Source organism: Chelonus insularis, unplaced genomic scaffold (genome assembly GCF_013357705.1).
Source record: "Chelonus insularis isolate UGA/USDA-ARS -01 unplaced genomic scaffold, ASM1335770v1 contig_317_pilon, whole genome shotgun sequence".
NCBI classification, from domain to species: domain Eukaryota; kingdom Metazoa; phylum Arthropoda; class Insecta; order Hymenoptera; family Braconidae; genus Chelonus; species Chelonus insularis.
The window spans coordinates 707828-723919 of NW_023276487.1; the positions used below are offsets into that span (position 1 = coordinate 707828).

Here is a 16092-nt window from a genome sequence, read left to right on the forward strand (position 1 = left end):
AATTTTGTAAAGATTGCTCAATTTTTGCTCACGATAAATTCATTAATTCCTATAAGAAAGAATTATTTCACTGACCATAAGTAAAAATAATAAATACATTCTTTTTAATACTTGAAATAAAAATGTTTCTTTTCACCAGTGAATTTTGAGTTTTCATGAATAACTATTGAGTTATCGTAAGTAGTTATTGACTTATCGTAAATAATTATTGAATTTTTATAAGTAATTATTTTACTGCGTATCTCGTGAGTACCCAAGTTTATTTCCGAGAATTTAAAATTCCCTGTTGAATAGAAATATTTTTACATGTAAACTTCGGAACGTGTACTTATAATTTTTTGCTCTTACAGTTAGTGAAAAAAATTACCATTAATAGAATCACATTAAATACTTAGTAAAAAATTTTTAATACTTCAATTAGTAATTAAAAGCAACAAGGGTAAGAGAATCGAAAAGGAAAGTATTAGGTTATTTCGTAAAGGCCCTTTAAAAATTTCTGCGAAATTCGAACTACTTTCTATGAATTTATCTAGGCTATAAGATAAAAAAATAACTTGAAACAAAGGTAATAAATCAGTCTCGTGACGATAGCATTTTCCGTGAAAAATGTCTCACATTGATTCCCGAAAATCCTTTTTGTCTAGTTTAAAATATTTTCATAAAAAACGTCAATAGCGCCAATAATGACAAATTAGGTATTCAAGAAATATTAAAAATCAATAATTATAAAAAAATACATGTACCTGATGTATTAATGTAGTTGAAAATAAATATAATAGATAATAGATTAGAATAAAGAATGTATGGGTTCCCCTTCTTCTTATATGTAGTCCACATGAACAGAGAGGTAGGGATATTCTCGTCATTGTAAAGGTTAGGACGCGTCAGTGGTCGTTTAGTTTGCTCATTCAATTCGTTTATATTTTATTAGTGTGTTTCGCTTTTGCTGAATGATCGTCTTGTTGATTACTGTGGATATTAATTGTTAATAAAAATTGAGTATTTGAAAATTAATGATATATTTAAACTATGACAAACATAATATCAAAATAACCTAGAAAATTCAATTGTAATAGTTAAATTTCAAATACTACATGTATGTATATACAATATTATTATCCAATTATTTGCAAAGCAGTTAATCTGTGTCCTTGAACATCGTTTTTGTTTAAATGTTAGGCAAAATTCAAGTGTTGTATATGATTAACAGTTCTAAAGTTCGAGAAGAACTTGTCATACAAAATATTTTTATATAAAATTAGAAAGTTACTTTCTTTTCATGGGGTTGTGAATTATTTTTTTTACGTGACAATAAAACAGTAATAACACGTATGTTTTCCCCAATTTTGTGCAGTATTCAACCTATTATTAATCGGTCAATGACTATATTAGGTGTGAAAAAAATATTATTACAACCTACTGTTCAAAATATTATAAATGTTTATGACATGAGCAATATAAATAACTCTACAAGTAATGACGAAGTTCATATGACAACTGTAAGTAAATCATTAAAATTTCTATTAAATTCTAGAACAAAAATTATCATCAAAATATGTGCTTCTTTTACATAAAAAAACATTGAAAACTTATTATGCCTAATTGAGATAGATTAAGAAAAAGAAAAAAATAATTGCTACAATTTAAAAATAAGATGGAGATTTTATTTACTGAACAATAAAGTGTAACAAACATACTATTATGAATCCATTGTAGTCATTGTTTATTATTTTGCTGTCACTGACCACGTGTTCGTTGACGTTGGTATCTAATCTTATCTCCAATTGTTTGTAGTTAACTTTTTGCATATATTATTATATGTCAGTTATAGTAATTAATCAACCATCTAGAAGAATCGATGTTATATGTTAGATAAGTATTTGTTTTATTTTTATCTTTGCAGCCTGAACTCATTTTCAGTCATGGATATCAAGCTGAAACACATCATATTTGGACTAGAGACGACTATCGGTTAGAAGTACATAGAGTATTACCGGCACAACACGAGAAAACAAAATCTGATGATGAAAAAAATAAGGATGTAAATAATGATACAGATAAACAAGAATTTGTGCCGACAACTAATCAAAGTAATAGCTCAATTCCTAATAGTACTCAAGAATCTCTAGATATTAATCAAAGTAAAAAAAAAATTACGAACAGACCGACTGTGCTCATTCATCATGGGCTACTTTCTAGTTCGGCTGATTGGGTACTTCTCGGACCTAAACGAGCTCTTGGTAAGTATTCATTTAACTTGTTTATTATAAATATTATTCAATTTTATTAAATAAACATCATTGTAAAATACTTTTATTTTCCAACGGAATTCAGCCTACGTGCTTTGTGACGAAGGTTACGATGTCTGGCTCGCAAATGCAAGAGGAAATAGATATTCCAGGTGTCATAAGAAATACACAACGAAAGATAAAGAATTTTGGGATTTTAGGTAAATAATATGTTTTAAATCCTTTAGCAAAAAAAATAGGAGATAAGTCTAACAATAATTATTTTACAGTTGGCATGAAATTGGAATTTATGATTTGCCAGCAATAATTGATTATATCACGGAAAAAACTGGAAATATGAGCATGTCTTATATTGGATACAGTCAAGGAACAACTGCAATGTTTGTGATGGGAAGTGAATGTCCAGAATATATGAAAAGAATTAAAGGAGTAATATGTATGGCACCTATAGCATTTTTGTCAAATCATCGGAGTCCACTTCTCAAATTAGTCGTACCTTTCAACATTGTGATGAAAGTAATTATACAATGATATAATTAAGTTTGCTCAATTTTTCTTTCTTATATTTTACGTCTATAATTATTAATTTTTAGTGGGCTTCATCTTATTGTAATATAAATCAATGGTTTCCAAGAAATAAACTTCAAGTTTTAGCATTTGCAACATTAATGCGGAAAGCACCAGAAAAATTTGCAAAAATATTGGGCAGCTATTGGTTTTATTTTATAGCTGGATTTGGTAGTGATCAATTAGATAAATCAATACTGCCAATTGTGTTTGGACACTTTCCAGCTGGTGCTTCTGCAAAACAAATTATACATTACAGCCAAACAATTAAATCTGGTATTTATAGTTGTAGAAATATATGAAATCAGAGTTAAATTTAAACAATCGTGATATAATTAAATACAATATGTTTTTTAGGATTATTTCGGCAGTTTGATTATGGAACAGAAACAAATCTAAAAAAATATGGAACCCCAGAGCCTCCGAAATATGATTTGACAAAAGTAACGGTTCCCGTTGGAATATTTTATAGTGATAATGACTTTTTGAATCATCCTTCGGTAAATAAATCATTAATAAAAAAAACTTACATTTATAAATATTTTTACAAGTTTATCAATACAGCTATTTAATTTTTTCAGGATGTGGAAAGACTTGCTAATGCATTACCAAATGTTGTAATGAAAACCCGAATAAATTATAATAAGTTTAACCACGTCGATTATCTTTGGGGTCGAGATGCAAAAACACTCGTATACAATGATATTATTAAAGTGTTAAAAAGTTTCTAGTCTCGTTGTTTTTTTTCTATTTTAATTTTCGTAGAATTGTTTTTATGTTATTATGCCAGATTTTTTTTTTTATTATTTTTAACAAAGTATTATAAAAATTTTTTTCAGAACGTCATCCATTTAAATTTACTTTTTAATTTCTTTAAAAAGTATCATTTTTATAATAAATCTTAAATTATGTGAAAAAATAAACAAAGATTCTATATTTACACAATCGAATATTTTTTAATATTATTTCGATTAAATGAATTTTAGCTACTAAAGGGATCGAATATAATTAAATAAAAAAATGTCAAGAAAAATATTTTAAAATGAAGAATGATTGATATCTCTTATGCTTTAATTCATTGAAAAGCATTAAATACATGTAAGATTTTGTAACTTCTTATTAGTATTCATTGCAATTTTATTACAACACAAAATCTTTCGGGAATGCATAGAAATCGTGTGAAAAGCAGTTTGTCTCAATTACATAGCAATTTTCTGTCTCATGCATGCTACAGTATAGAAGCTTATTTAATATATCACTTGAGGTTTTTATATTTTCAGTACTTTTGAATGTCTTTGATCCACTTCACAATTAATTATTAGACATGATAATAATCATATGAATAATTGTATTTAATCTATTGAATGATCGGTCACTTTAATATTTTATAATGTATTTAATAAAATAAATACGAACAGTGTGTAGAATTTATTTTATCTTTCGAATTATGCATTATAATAATATATAAATGAGAATTGTCATAATCATGTACATTGTACCTGAATATATTGAAAAATGAAATTCGATTCACAGCCTTATACAGTTAAAATTATTTGTTCATTTTTGAATTGTGTTGCGTAATAATCATTTCAAAAATTTTGAAATTAACAATTTCAATATACCAAGTAGCTGATCATTCAAATAAATAATTGTTATTTAATTAGGCAGTAATTTTATGTAATTACTTAACATTAAAATTAGTGATATTACTGAATATAATATGCCTATTTAAAATTTCTTAACAGTATGCATGAAAACATCATTTTCTATCGTATGTGAATGAGTAAAAAGTTCCAATGTTTTAATTATCACCGGTTATATATTGTGCAAGATATTCTAATCAATCGTAAGAGTAATGCAATAATAATCATGATGATAATGACAATTAATAATACGCAATTAAGTATCTGAAAAATGCATTATTCTGTAAATCACAAGTTGAAGATTAATTAATTTTCTTTTTATCATGTATATAATAAAAATGATTTTAGTATGTAAGAGAGTAAAGTATTAATGTGATTATAATGATTAAAAAATTAACGAAAATTACAAATGCAGGCCATGCTTGTGCGGCAATAAAGTCGCAAAAGCTTCACTCATAGATTATTCAACAGAATAAAATTTATTCCTCTTTTTCCAGGTCAGCCTTTTCGCCCTCTGAAGGAACATCTTCAAATTTAGGTCCAGGTGTCTCGTCACCTTCCAAAACGATTTCTTCAGGATCGGGGGCACGAGGAAGGAAATCATCATCTGGGTACATAGTTTTGAAAATTTCTTTGGCCTATAAAAAAGTTTATTAATTATTATGAGAAATTATTAACCGTTATGCACAATGTAAAAAATTAAATAAATTTACTTGATTGACAGCAAAATCGAAATCGAGTTCTAGATCGGGTCCAGAGCAAAGATGAATATTTTTCGGTGCCGAATTACTCAATTTAATATCACTAGCGGGTAAATTAAGATAAAGAGACCATAATACTCTAGGTTTAAGATTTTCAATATCTTTTTCTTCAGACTTTTCATCTCCTTCATGAGCTTTATCAGACGTTTGTGTGTGCATGTCTGTAGGAAGATGTGACACATTTGGTTCAATAGCTTCGGATGCTAAAAATTTCTCCACAACATACTTCAAGTCTTCTTTAGCTGTTTTGGTTCGTTTACAAGTCATATGTATCATGACTAAAATAGATAAACATAGATTATAACTGATTATTAATCGATAGTTGCACACTGTACGTTAATACTCACACAATCCTTGTGGACAAGCATTAGTTAATGGACCTAATTCAATTAAAGTTACTGGTTCCTGACCTGGTTCTTCTGGAGGATAATATAGTAAAGTCAGATTTTCTTTCTCTCCTTGCATGATAGATCTAAAAGTAATTTTTTTAAACCATAAACTTCCTGTAATTGAGAGAAAGTATAAGAAATAAAACAATTACCTGTCTGTAATAAAAATACCACGAGAAATTTTTTGTTCTCCTGCAGAAGCAACAATTTCAGGAGGTAAATGGCCTTGTCCAACAACTAAATGTTCCAGAGCAAGTCTTTGTTTTCCGGTAATAATTGCTTTGCATTTATCTTCTCCAACTACTACTCCATCCAATTGACGTTTCAAGCAATAAACTCCACCAAATACAGCACATAAGCGGCAAAAACATTGTGGTAGTTCACCACTTCCATACATAGGCCACAAAAATGGTGTGTTTCCATATCGTCCAAGGCTATTAAGAAAATGTTTCGTACGGTTAACACCGTCTCGACATGATGTTTTGTCTGTTGCCATTGCAATAGCTTGCATGACGTAATGTTTTACTATTGGTGTTAAATTTTTTGTGTTCAAATACTCCAAAAATGTTTTGTCTCGGAATCCTAAAACAAATTGATTTTTTTAAAAACTCAATATTTGAAACTAAAAAAAATTATTGATAAATGTGTAAATAAAAGACAAACCATCAAATTCTGGACTATCTGCGCCTTGCTCCATGCATGAAACTAATAGCTGCATTAACATTCTTTTTTCAACAACACTGACAGTCTTATTTGCAAATACATCAGCTCTTGAGCAGGGTACTTGGATAAGTTTTCCATCCATGTATGTTGCAACTCGAGAAACAGCTCGAAATTCAGCATAACGAGCTATGTTACTAGATATTAAAAGTTCGACTAGTTCTCCTCTTGCAAATAGTAACTAAAAAGAATTATAGCTTATAAATTTGATTTGGAACAATGTAGAAAATTTGAAATATTTTCCAAGTGTTATAAATGTTTATAAATTTGTAGTACTAACTTTAGGAGCCAAATCAATATTAAATCGTCGGTATTCTTTTTTAATACGATCTATAGTCCAGTGTTTTACACCATCTTTATTCTCACTTTTTTCATCGTCCGCTTTTTCTGCGGCATCAGTTGCTTCACTCTCTGCAGTACTTTCTGTTTGTGTGTCTTTAGAAGACAATGCTGGCAAATCAGCATCGCTAAAAAAAATTAATTCCTTTTACTACATGAAAAACTTTCAATCCATAAACTAACAAATATTTTTGATAATTCTTACTTTATAATAAACCAAGTTTCTTCAATATTTTCAACAGTAGAGTATTGGTTACTAGCTTTTAAAAATTTTTCTCCTTCTTCAACTTCAATATCAACATCATTGCTAACAGATTTGGCTGCTTTCAAGTCTTCTATCCATTTTTGCAAGCCATCAAAATTAAAAGTAGCCCATAATCCTCCGTAATATTCATTACTGAACAAAAAAGTAAAGCAAAATTACAAATAATTTTTTTTTTTAAAAATCAGTTTTATATCTAAATGTTGTACCTATCTAAATGGAGAACTTTTTTGCCAATTCGACTAGCAGCTGCGGCAACAATGGACTCCGTCATACCTACAAAAAATATAACAAGTAAGTAAGAATATAAAACAATATAATTTTGTACAACAATTTAAAATTTTATAAATAAATCAATACCAGTTCCCACCACGACGACATCATATTCGGTTGGAAGATCGTCCTCCATGGCCGCGAGTTATACGACTAAGTTTCAACTAATCTGAATGTGGGGAAAGTATCCACAGCTGCGTTACGTTCTGACACGAATTAGACATCGATCAATACATTATAATTATATTGTTACCAATTTTAAATTGTATAATGAATAGTACCTCTTTCCAGAGACACTTTCTCTAATTTTATGAGCCCACTCACTGAGTTTCGCCTTTTTTACTTCAATATGCAAGTAGTTTGACAGACCGGCAACGTCACAGTGAAAAGATTGAAGAGAACTCTTCCCCTCTCTTCCTGATGCTAATGTAACGAAGGATAGGATTACAATTGGACTTGCGCCGGAGCCCAGCCCTTCTTCAGATTCCAACTGGGATGTTGTAATGAAACAATCGGTGGAATCAAGTTATTGTTATTTTAAAACAATCATTGTAGGACATAATTTAAAAAATTAATTTACTAGGACTTATGATAAATAGTTCAAGTGTGACTAAATTGTTTTCTAAAAATTAGAGAACAATTAGTCAATCAAGTGTGTATCCAGAAATTCTTTAAAAATAAAGTAACAAAAAGCGTAAATAAAAATATCTCATTACCTGTCAAATTTTCAAAGATTATCTGGATTTAACAAAATTTATTTTATAAGGATAAAAAATTCAGATATATTTGAAAATAAGAATCAAAATCTTTTGTATTATTTTCAATGTCATGAACTGCATGCGCATTTATTATCGGTAATGTAGAAGATAACGCGATTTAGTTTCAATTATTTTATAAGAAAAGAGGCGCTGATGGATCTAAAAACTTGAAATACACGATGGACGCTTTGATATATCCAATTTCGTATTTTATAAATGGTCAAAAAATTTTCCACGTGGATTTTTTTGCGAAATTCATAAATTAAACTTCCTGCAGTATGTCTTTACAGAATATACAGGAATTTGAACGAAGAGCAGATACAGCGGTAATTTATTGCTTCATTTACTTTTTCTCTAAATAGTTCAAGTAGAAATAGTTTAAAATGACTAGACTTTGCTCAAAGGTTATAATTATCTTTACTACTTTTAGGAAAAAGATATTGAATATTTAAAACAAGAAATTGAAAAATTAAAACTAAATATTACTAAAGAGCCTAAAGAACAACATCTGTCTGATGATTTTAATGAATTGGTACAAGAGAATGCCAAATTAAAACATCGTGTAGCTGTATTAAAAAGAGTATGTATCGCTTTGTAATTAAATTTATTTATATTTGATATTATTTATGCAGTAATCATTTTTTACTCAGTACGTGGAGTCTTTAAGAGCAAAAGAAAGTGGACAAAGTTCATTAACAAGTGAAAAGATGATGAGTATAAATAATCAACTGAAGGAATTGTTTGCAGAAGCTATTCGAAAAGCTTATTCCGATATTACTGATCCCCCTGTGGTTATTTCTTTAGCTGGTAATCCAGAATATGGTGATTATCAATGTAACAGTGCCATGGCTTTATGTAAATTACTTGGAGCTCAAGGTATTATTGTTGTTGTCATTCATTAAATTATAATATAAATGCTTTAGTTTTATTTATATTATTTTACTTTTATAGGTAAAAAAGCTCCACCAAAAACGATTGCAACTAATATAGTCAGCAATCTTTCATCGTCTCCGTTAATTGACAAAGTAGAAGTTGTCAACGGATTTATAAACATATTTTTAAGTCGTGAATATGCTAAGAATACCCTGACTAATTTACTAAAGCTAGGCAAAGCTCTTCCTCCTGAAGTTCAAAAACAAAGGATTCTTGTCGATTTTTCGAGTCCAAATATTGCAAAAGAAATGCATGTTGGACATTTAAGATCAACAATTATTGGTGACAGTATTTGTAGATTAATGGAATATTTAGGTCATGATGTATTACGAATTAACCATGTTGGAGATTGGGGAACTCAATTTGGAATGCTAATTGCTCATCTTCAAGATAAATTTCCAAATTATTCAACTCAGTCATCATCAATTTCTGATCTGCAGAGTTTTTATAAAGAATCTAAGAAACGATTTGATGAGGATGAAGAATTCAAAAAACGAGCCTACAGCTGCGTTGTTAAATTACAAGCTTTTGATCCAGATATCATTAAAGCTTGGCAGTTAATTTGTGATGTGTCTCGTCGAGAATTCGATAAACTCTATAAACGATTAGATATTAAAATAACTGAACGAGGAGAATCTTTTTATCAAAAAATGATGGAAAATATAGTAAAAGAGTTGGAAGAAAAAAATATGCTAGAAGAAGATGAAGGACGTAAAATAATGTGGGGTGAAAAGCCGAATGTTGGTGTGCCTTTAACAATCGTAAAATCAGATGGAGGATTTACTTACGACACTTCTGATATGGCAGCACTTAAGCATCGAATTAACGATCAAAAGGCTGACTGGATTATAGTAGTCACTGATGCTGGACAAGCAATACATTTTCAAATGCTTGATAGTTGTGGAAGACGTGCTGGAATTTTGCCTCCTGATAAAAAAATGACTCATGTAACATTCGGTGTTGTTTTAGGAGAAGACAAAAAAAGGTTCAAAACTAGATCTGGTGATACTGTCAAGCTTTTAGATTTATTAGATGAAGGATTGAAACGAGCATTGGATAAATTGAAAGAGAAAGGACGTGATAAAGAGTTAACTGAAGAAGAAATCAAGTGTGCTCAAGAATCAATTGCTTATGGCTGTATTAAATATGCCGATTTATCGCATAATCGAAATCATGAATATGTTTTTTCATTTGATAAGATGCTGGAAGATAAAGGAAATACAGCAGTTTATCTTCTTTACGCTTTAACTAGAATAAGATCAATTGCTCGAACTGCCAATTTAACACCTGAACAAATAAAATCTGCAGTTGAAACGACACCTCTTTGTTTAGATCATGAAAAAGAATGGAAATTAGCAAAAGTTTTACTTAAATTTTCTGATGTAATTTTGGAAATCAGCAAAGATCTATATTTACATATTCTATGTCAATACTGTTACGAAATTGCGTGTGCATTCTCCGAATTTTATGATAATTGCTTTTGTGTTGAAAAAAATAAATCAGGCGAGATTGTTAAAGTCAATATGAGCCGTATTTTATTGTGTGAAGCAACAGCTATTATTCTTGAACAATGCTTTTCATTACTTGGTCTAAAACCAGTAACGCGTATGTAATTTTCTAATTTTGTAATAAATACAATTGTTTTTAATTATTGCTTATAATTATCTTATGGAAATTTCATTAAATATTATAAATCTCCAAAAAATTTCATTATTTATATTGAGGCTGGGCTAAACTCAGAAAATTTCTCGACGTTGACTTTACGCCGGAAGACGGTGTTTACGGTGGAAGACTGAAGCTCGACATCAACTGCAATTGAGTAGGTGACAGGGAAATCGTTTGAAAAATGCTAATTTATAGGGATCCATTTAAAAAAGGGAGCTTCAGGGCACCAAAAAATTGACCAATTTCAGAATCGACTGTTCCGAGCAAAATAGAGCACGACATACATCCATCCATCTCCGGCCTATTTGTCAGAGAGAAGACTGCGAGTTCGAGCAGTTAACGAGCAAGTTCAATCCTCACCCTCCGTACTCAAGTAAATAGCATATGATATTTGAATGTGATCAACATAAACAAAAATATGATGGTACTGTAGTAGTAGTAGTCAGAAAGCTCAACTTTTATTATACCAGACAGTGTTCAATTCCAATAGTGCGAATTATTATTTTATTTTTAGTATTTTTAACCTCACACTACATTTCTTCAGCATTTGAACGAAGGTAAGACATGATCGAGCATCAACATCGGTGCACTCTAATTATGGAGCGATTTCCGGTCTTCTCTTATTTTAAAAGTCGAGAAATTTGCTTTCAGTATTTTCGTCTAATATCACATTTCTAGGTGTCGGTAGGTGGATAATGAGAATTCAAAGTTAGAAATTAGCTAACCGTGCATATCCATGACAAACCTCGAAAAATTTATTTCAACCCTAAAATCGCAAAAATAGTGAAGAATTCACAATTTCTCACGGAATTCGCTAAATATTTTTGCGATTTTAGGGTTAAAATTAATTTCTTTAAGGTTATTTATGAATATGTACGGTTAGCTTAGATTCCAAGGATTCTAAATACTCCTCAACAAGTCCTTTGGAACAATTTTTTTACGAGTTCTAGAAGCTGAAAGCCAAAGTCAGGTTGATTTTTCATCCTCTTGCTGATTTTCAATCCCTACAACTCGTTAAGAAATTTTCCGAACATGGTTTGTAAGAGATATTTAGAAACTTTAGAATCTTAGCTAACGGTACATATCCATAAATACCATATAAAAAAATTCCTGCACCCTTAAAATCATTAAAATATTTAGAAGCAACCCAAAAGGATTGTGACTTTTTTTCTTTCTTTGCGATTTTAACGGTGAAGAAATTTTTTTAAACTTTTTTTATGGATAGGTATTTCTAGCATAGATTTTAAGGTTTCCAAATACCCCCCAACAATTACTGTCACACAATTTCTTCACGAGTTATAAGGGTCGAAAGACTGAAAATGGGGCATAAAAAAATCCACCCCTTGCTTTTAGACCGCAATAATTCGCGTACAGATCGACTAATAACGATTTTGAGGAGGTATTTCAATACTTCAGAATCTCGGCTAAAGATACATGTCCATGAAAAACATACAAAAAAATTCCTTGATATTTTCGAAAAGACTAGAGACTGTAGAATGCTGTATTGACTTTACCAACCACATGCTTCACATGCTCAGAAAAAGTAAGTTTGGAATGACGATATACACCAAGGTTACGAACACTTAAGACTACAGTAATACTGAACCCTTCACACACCCCAAAGCAAGAATAGTAGAGATATCAAGGTTGTTTATGTATCGCCTGGTGCCAAAGATAATTGCCTTAGTCTTCGAGATATTTAGCTGAAGCTTATTGACTATAGCCCAGTTGGATATTCTGGCGATGTCAACCTTCAGACTGTGTGTACTATCCGAGATCTCAGGTGGAGCACAGCTGTGATAGATCTGCAAGTCATCAGCGTATAGCAACCTCTTTGACTCAGTGATGCAGGTACCAATATCATTTACAAATAGAGAAAACAGTAGGGGACCAAGAATGGACCCTTGAGGGTCCAAAAAGACCTGCGGTTGTCAGTAAATATCCTTAGAGAGCTAGGTTTCAGTGAGCGCTATGAGATGGTAGGTGACTGATCGCTCGTCCAAGAACTGCTTTAGTACATCCAGGTGCGCACGCAATGAGTTTACATTGAGACAGCAAAAGTGAAATTATAGAGAATGAGCCCTTAATCATTAAGACCCGAAAAATTTATTTTTTGACCTCAAAAAGGCATGTAATCGTGTTTATGGTTGGATCATAAAATTATGATCCTCGTTGGGAAGATCTTGATAAAACTTCGGTAAACTTTCTGACTTCAGCCCAGAACAAAAATTTAGTGACATCTTGTAATTTACTACATAATTGTATGTTGATAAAAACGAAAACATTCAAAATACACGCATGCCAGTTTTTGTAATCCAACTGGGAAATCAGTACTATCTCCGCCTATATATCTTTTCAAAAATAATAATTCAATGCTACCAACATTAAGAACAATATAGGGTATTTTATGCTTCAGTACATATACAAAGGTGCTAAATGACAGATGCAGAAGTGTATTTTGTGTTCATGAAACGTTTTTGTAATTTTGAAATTGGATCATGAATTAAGATGAATTTACGTTAAGTGTAATTGTAATTTTAATCAGGTAAACATAGAGAAATTCAATGAAAAAATGGCAAAAGACGAAGTAGATGATTTATTACCTGACAAAGATGCTGCAAAAGGGTTTTATGCTAAGTATGAACCAAAGGAAATTCTGGGAAGGTTTGTTTATTATTATACTATGTGAGAATATCTCGTCTATAAATGTAAATTAATTTTTAGAGATATTTCTATTTTAATAATTAACCTATTTTTTCACTTCATTTCATTGTTCTTATTTCTAGTCACAATATAATGAATATTGTGTGATTTATGCAATTCACTTTATAAATTACATAATTATCTGCGTCTTAAACCCTTTATAACTACTGACAAATTTATATTAAGTATCACGAGGAAATAAATAAATCTCGATAACTTGTTACAACTTGTAACTTCATGATTTATCAATTTTCCTTTCTTCCTTATAAGATAACCTATCAGACTTGTCATCAAACAAGTAGATAAAGTAATGTTGTTTTTCTATGATTTTTTATTCTCTAAATCTTGATTTTATTAATTTTATAATTAATTAATTTAAAATAGACAAGTATTATATTATATTTTACTTTCTGCAGAGGAATCTCTTCAACAGTACGAAGATGTATCGAAAAAGAAACAGGAATTGAATACGCAGCGAAAATTATAGACATAAGTAATGAACCTCATGATGGAGCTGAAGGTCACACAATGAAAGATGCCACAATGCAAGAAGTACATATTCTTAGAAGAGTTGCAGGACATCCATTTATAAGTAAAAAATTTTATTGATAATATTTTATGCATCGTTGAAGCATTATTGATTTACAATAAGGTTTTTCTATACAAAATTTATTGTTAGAATAATTTTTTTAAATATTTTAGTTGAACTACATGATGTATTTGAATCAAGTACATTTATATTTTTGATTTTCGAGCTGTGTAAAAATGGCGAGCTTTTTGACTATCTCACTTCAGTTGTCACATTATCAGAGAAGAAAACTCGGTATATAATGAGACAAGTTTTTGAAGGTGTTTTACACATTCATGGTCAAGGAATAGTACACAGAGATTTAAAACCAGAAAATATTTTACTTGATGATAATTTGAATGTAAAAATAACAGACTTTGGATTTGCAAGAATGCTTACAAAAGGAGATAAATTATATGGTATACAATTAATAAATTAAATAGCTTTAGTGAAGTAATCAATGAAAACTATTTATAATCATTAATTACATTATGTTAAGATTTATGTGGAACACCAGGATACTTGGCACCAGAAGTATTAAAATGTAACATGTTTGAAAATGCTGAAGGCTACGGATATGAAGTAGACATGTACATAATTCTTAAATGATATCTAATCACCTCAAACTATTGTTTCCATGGCTAATTTATCTATGTTTACATGTAGCTGGGCCTGCGGAGTAATTATGTTTACATTATTGGTTGGCTGTCCTCCTTTTTGGCATCGAAAGCAAATGGTTATGCTTCGTAATATAATGGAAGGAAAATACTCATTTACATCACCTGAATGGGCAGATATTACTGATGCACCGAAAGATTTAATTACTAAATTATTAGTTGTTGATCCTACAAAAAGAGTTTCTATTAGAGAAGCTTTGGATCATCCATTTTTCCACACTGTGGTAAGTATTATTTTAGAAATTATTATTTTCTTCTATGCTATTTATATTTCCCATTTTAAGAGGAGGTAGGAGATCTTTAGTGAAGGTTTTGTTCGACACCAACTGTTCAAGCTTCAATGCCTCAAATTAAAAATGCTATGCTAGTTTTTGGTTGTTGGATTTGATCCATGACCATTTCATATTCCTGTTTTAACCACGAAAAAAATATTATATTTTACTTTGTATTTTATATTTTTTTCTAAAATAACAGGTTTTTATAATTGAAAAAAATGAAGAAAAGTACACTTTAGGGTTCATTTTTTTTAATTGAGTGATTTTTTTGTTACATCACATTACAGCTATGGGATCAGGATATTTCACCTCTCAAGCGTTCTCTATCATCTAATTCGCGACGTCTAAGTAGGATTTCTCAATTAGCTTTGGTAATTTTCTACTTATTTTTTATTTGTTTTTTTTTCATCGTAAGTTTAGTATTAAACATTTTAACTTTATTCAAGAGTTTTTAATAACAATTCATCAGAAACTTACTAAAAATCCGATCATTCAAAACGCTATTATCTTTTTTTAACATGTCATTTGTATGATTACCAAAATTATTTTTATCTCGATTTCTTATGTGTTAATAATATTCAACAATAGAACTGACATAGAAGATATGGATTTGTAATAACATGTTTTTTCTAAACTTTTTATTTGAAAAGAGAAAAATAATAACTTTGAAACTTCTATATAGGAATTAAAAGCTAAATCATTCAATGCCAGGAAACGATTCCAACTTGCAATTATTTGTGTTCGAGCTGTCGTTCGTATTAAACGATTGCATACCACGCCAGAACCTTTGTCTACATTGGTTGCTCGTACAGATCCTTATAGAATTAAAGCTCTTCGAAAAGTAAGTAATATTCATTTTTATTTGCACAATAACAAATAATCGACTATCTTGGAAAAATAAATTATGTTAAAGAATTTTTACTAAAGTCTTTATTTCTTTTGCCAGGTAATTGATGGTTGTGCTTTTCGAGTTTATGGTCATTGGGTAAAGAAAGGAGAGGGACAAAATCGTGCAGCTCTTTTTGAAAATACCGCAAAGACCGAGCTTAAACATCTATATGTCAGCAATTTAAGTAGATAGCTGACGCTTTAATTAATAAAAATTTAGTGAAAATTTTTTGTCTTCCTTTGTCTTTTCTAAAAAAAAAAAAAACTTGAAATTATTTTTAGTTAATTTTTCATTAAAAAGTGAATAAGGTTTTAGAGATATTTTAGAATTTCAATTTTGTAAAAAACGTTGATACATTTTAAAGAGTGTTGAGCCGTGATACAAATTTAATGGAAATAGAAGAGAAAAGAGAGAGAGAGAG

The 16092-nt window shown here is 29.9% G+C and overlaps 4 protein-coding genes across 7 annotated transcripts; 3 read left to right on the plus strand and 1 right to left on the minus strand.

The window, feature by feature from the left end:
* The first annotated feature begins 852 nt into the window (after positions 1-852).
* LOC118065594 (lipase 3) lies at positions 853-3656 on the plus strand. Of its 2 annotated transcripts, XM_035080974.1 has the most exons (8): positions 853-1096; positions 1180-1499; positions 1904-2240; positions 2335-2449; positions 2519-2765; positions 2843-3092; positions 3174-3316; positions 3398-3656. In XM_035080974.1, exons 2-8 carry the CDS (start codon positions 1332-1334, stop codon positions 3545-3547), a joined length of 1410 nt encoding a protein of 469 aa, XP_034936865.1. In that variant the 5' UTR covers positions 853-1096; positions 1180-1331; the 3' UTR covers positions 3548-3656. The 2 variants fall into 2 exon arrangements, with proteins under 2 accessions (XP_034936865.1, XP_034936864.1); XM_035080973.1 differs by having other exon boundaries at positions 853-1499.
* Positions 3657-3866: 210 nt separating this feature from the next.
* Positions 3867-8040, minus strand: Rep (Rab escort protein). 2 transcript variants are annotated; one of them, XM_035080888.1, is made up of 11 exons: positions 7920-8040; positions 7528-7693; positions 7291-7409; positions 7140-7206; positions 6874-7065; positions 6610-6796; positions 6273-6510; positions 5762-6191; positions 5568-5692; positions 5173-5498; positions 3867-5097 (listed from the first exon to the last, which is right to left on the minus strand). In XM_035080888.1, the coding sequence occupies exons 3-11, from the start codon at positions 7337-7339 to the stop codon at positions 4939-4941; spliced, it is 1773 nt and encodes a 590-aa protein (XP_034936779.1). In that variant the 5' UTR covers positions 7340-7409; positions 7528-7693; positions 7920-8040; the 3' UTR covers positions 3867-4938. The 2 variants fall into 2 exon arrangements, with proteins under 2 accessions (XP_034936779.1, XP_034936778.1); XM_035080887.1 differs by having other exon boundaries at positions 7485-7693.
* Positions 7723-10555, plus strand: ArgRS (arginine--tRNA ligase-like protein). Its single transcript, XM_035080886.1, has 4 exons — positions 7723-8287; positions 8392-8541; positions 8612-8837; positions 8913-10555. The coding sequence occupies exons 1-4, from the start codon at positions 8240-8242 to the stop codon at positions 10505-10507; spliced, it is 2019 nt and encodes a 672-aa protein (XP_034936777.1). The 5' UTR covers positions 7723-8239; the 3' UTR covers positions 10508-10555.
* A 2433-nt stretch (positions 10556-12988) lies between these two features.
* PhKgamma (phosphorylase kinase gamma) lies at positions 12989-15898 on the plus strand. 2 transcript variants are annotated; one of them, XM_035080899.1, is made up of 8 exons: positions 12989-13223; positions 13679-13854; positions 13965-14249; positions 14330-14420; positions 14497-14731; positions 15070-15153; positions 15465-15623; positions 15729-15898. In XM_035080899.1, the coding sequence occupies exons 1-8, from the start codon at positions 13132-13134 to the stop codon at positions 15861-15863; spliced, it is 1257 nt and encodes a 418-aa protein (XP_034936790.1). In that variant the 5' UTR covers positions 12989-13131; the 3' UTR covers positions 15864-15898. The 2 variants fall into 2 exon arrangements, with proteins under 2 accessions (XP_034936790.1, XP_034936791.1); XM_035080900.1 differs by lacking the exon at positions 15070-15153.
* The last annotated feature ends 194 nt before the right edge of the window (positions 15899-16092 follow it).

What these genes read in the sequence shown, in the direction of transcription:
- LOC118065594 (XM_035080973.1), top strand. Translation starts at nt 1,332, where the DNA reads ATGTTTTCCCCAATTTTGTGCAGTATTCAACCTATTATTAATCGGTCA. An exon ending in CAGCCAAACAATTAAATCTG is followed by an intron (nt 3,093 to 3,173) that starts GTATTTATAGTT and finishes TATGTTTTTTAG; the next exon opens with GATTATTTCGGCAGTTTGAT. An exon ending in ACTTTTTGAATCATCCTTCG is followed by an intron (nt 3,317 to 3,397) that starts GTAAATAAATCA and finishes TAATTTTTTCAG; the next exon opens with GATGTGGAAAGACTTGCTAA.
- ArgRS (XM_035080886.1), top strand. Translation starts at nt 8,240, where the DNA reads ATGTCTTTACAGAATATACAGGAATTTGAACGAAGAGCAGATACAGCG. An exon ending in GTGTAGCTGTATTAAAAAGA is followed by an intron (nt 8,542 to 8,611) that starts GTATGTATCGCT and finishes TTTTTTACTCAG; the next exon opens with TACGTGGAGTCTTTAAGAGC. An exon ending in TAAATTACTTGGAGCTCAAG is followed by an intron (nt 8,838 to 8,912) that starts GTATTATTGTTG and finishes TTACTTTTATAG; the next exon opens with GTAAAAAAGCTCCACCAAAA.
- Rep (XM_035080888.1), bottom strand. Translation starts at nt 7,339, where the DNA reads ATGGAGGACGATCTTCCAACCGAATATGATGTCGTCGTGGTGGGAACT. An exon ending in AAAGTTCTCCATTTAGATAG is followed by an intron (nt 7,066 to 7,139) that starts GTACAACATTTA and finishes TTTTTTGTTCAG; the next exon opens with TAATGAATATTACGGAGGAT. An exon ending in ATATTGATTTGGCTCCTAAA is followed by an intron (nt 6,511 to 6,609) that starts GTTAGTACTACA and finishes AATTCTTTTTAG; the next exon opens with TTACTATTTGCAAGAGGAGA.
- PhKgamma (XM_035080899.1), top strand. Translation starts at nt 13,132, where the DNA reads ATGGCAAAAGACGAAGTAGATGATTTATTACCTGACAAAGATGCTGCA. An exon ending in CCAAAGGAAATTCTGGGAAG is followed by an intron (nt 13,224 to 13,678) that starts GTTTGTTTATTA and finishes TACTTTCTGCAG; the next exon opens with AGGAATCTCTTCAACAGTAC. An exon ending in GAATTAAAGCTCTTCGAAAA is followed by an intron (nt 15,624 to 15,728) that starts GTAAGTAATATT and finishes TTCTTTTGCCAG; the next exon opens with GTAATTGATGGTTGTGCTTT.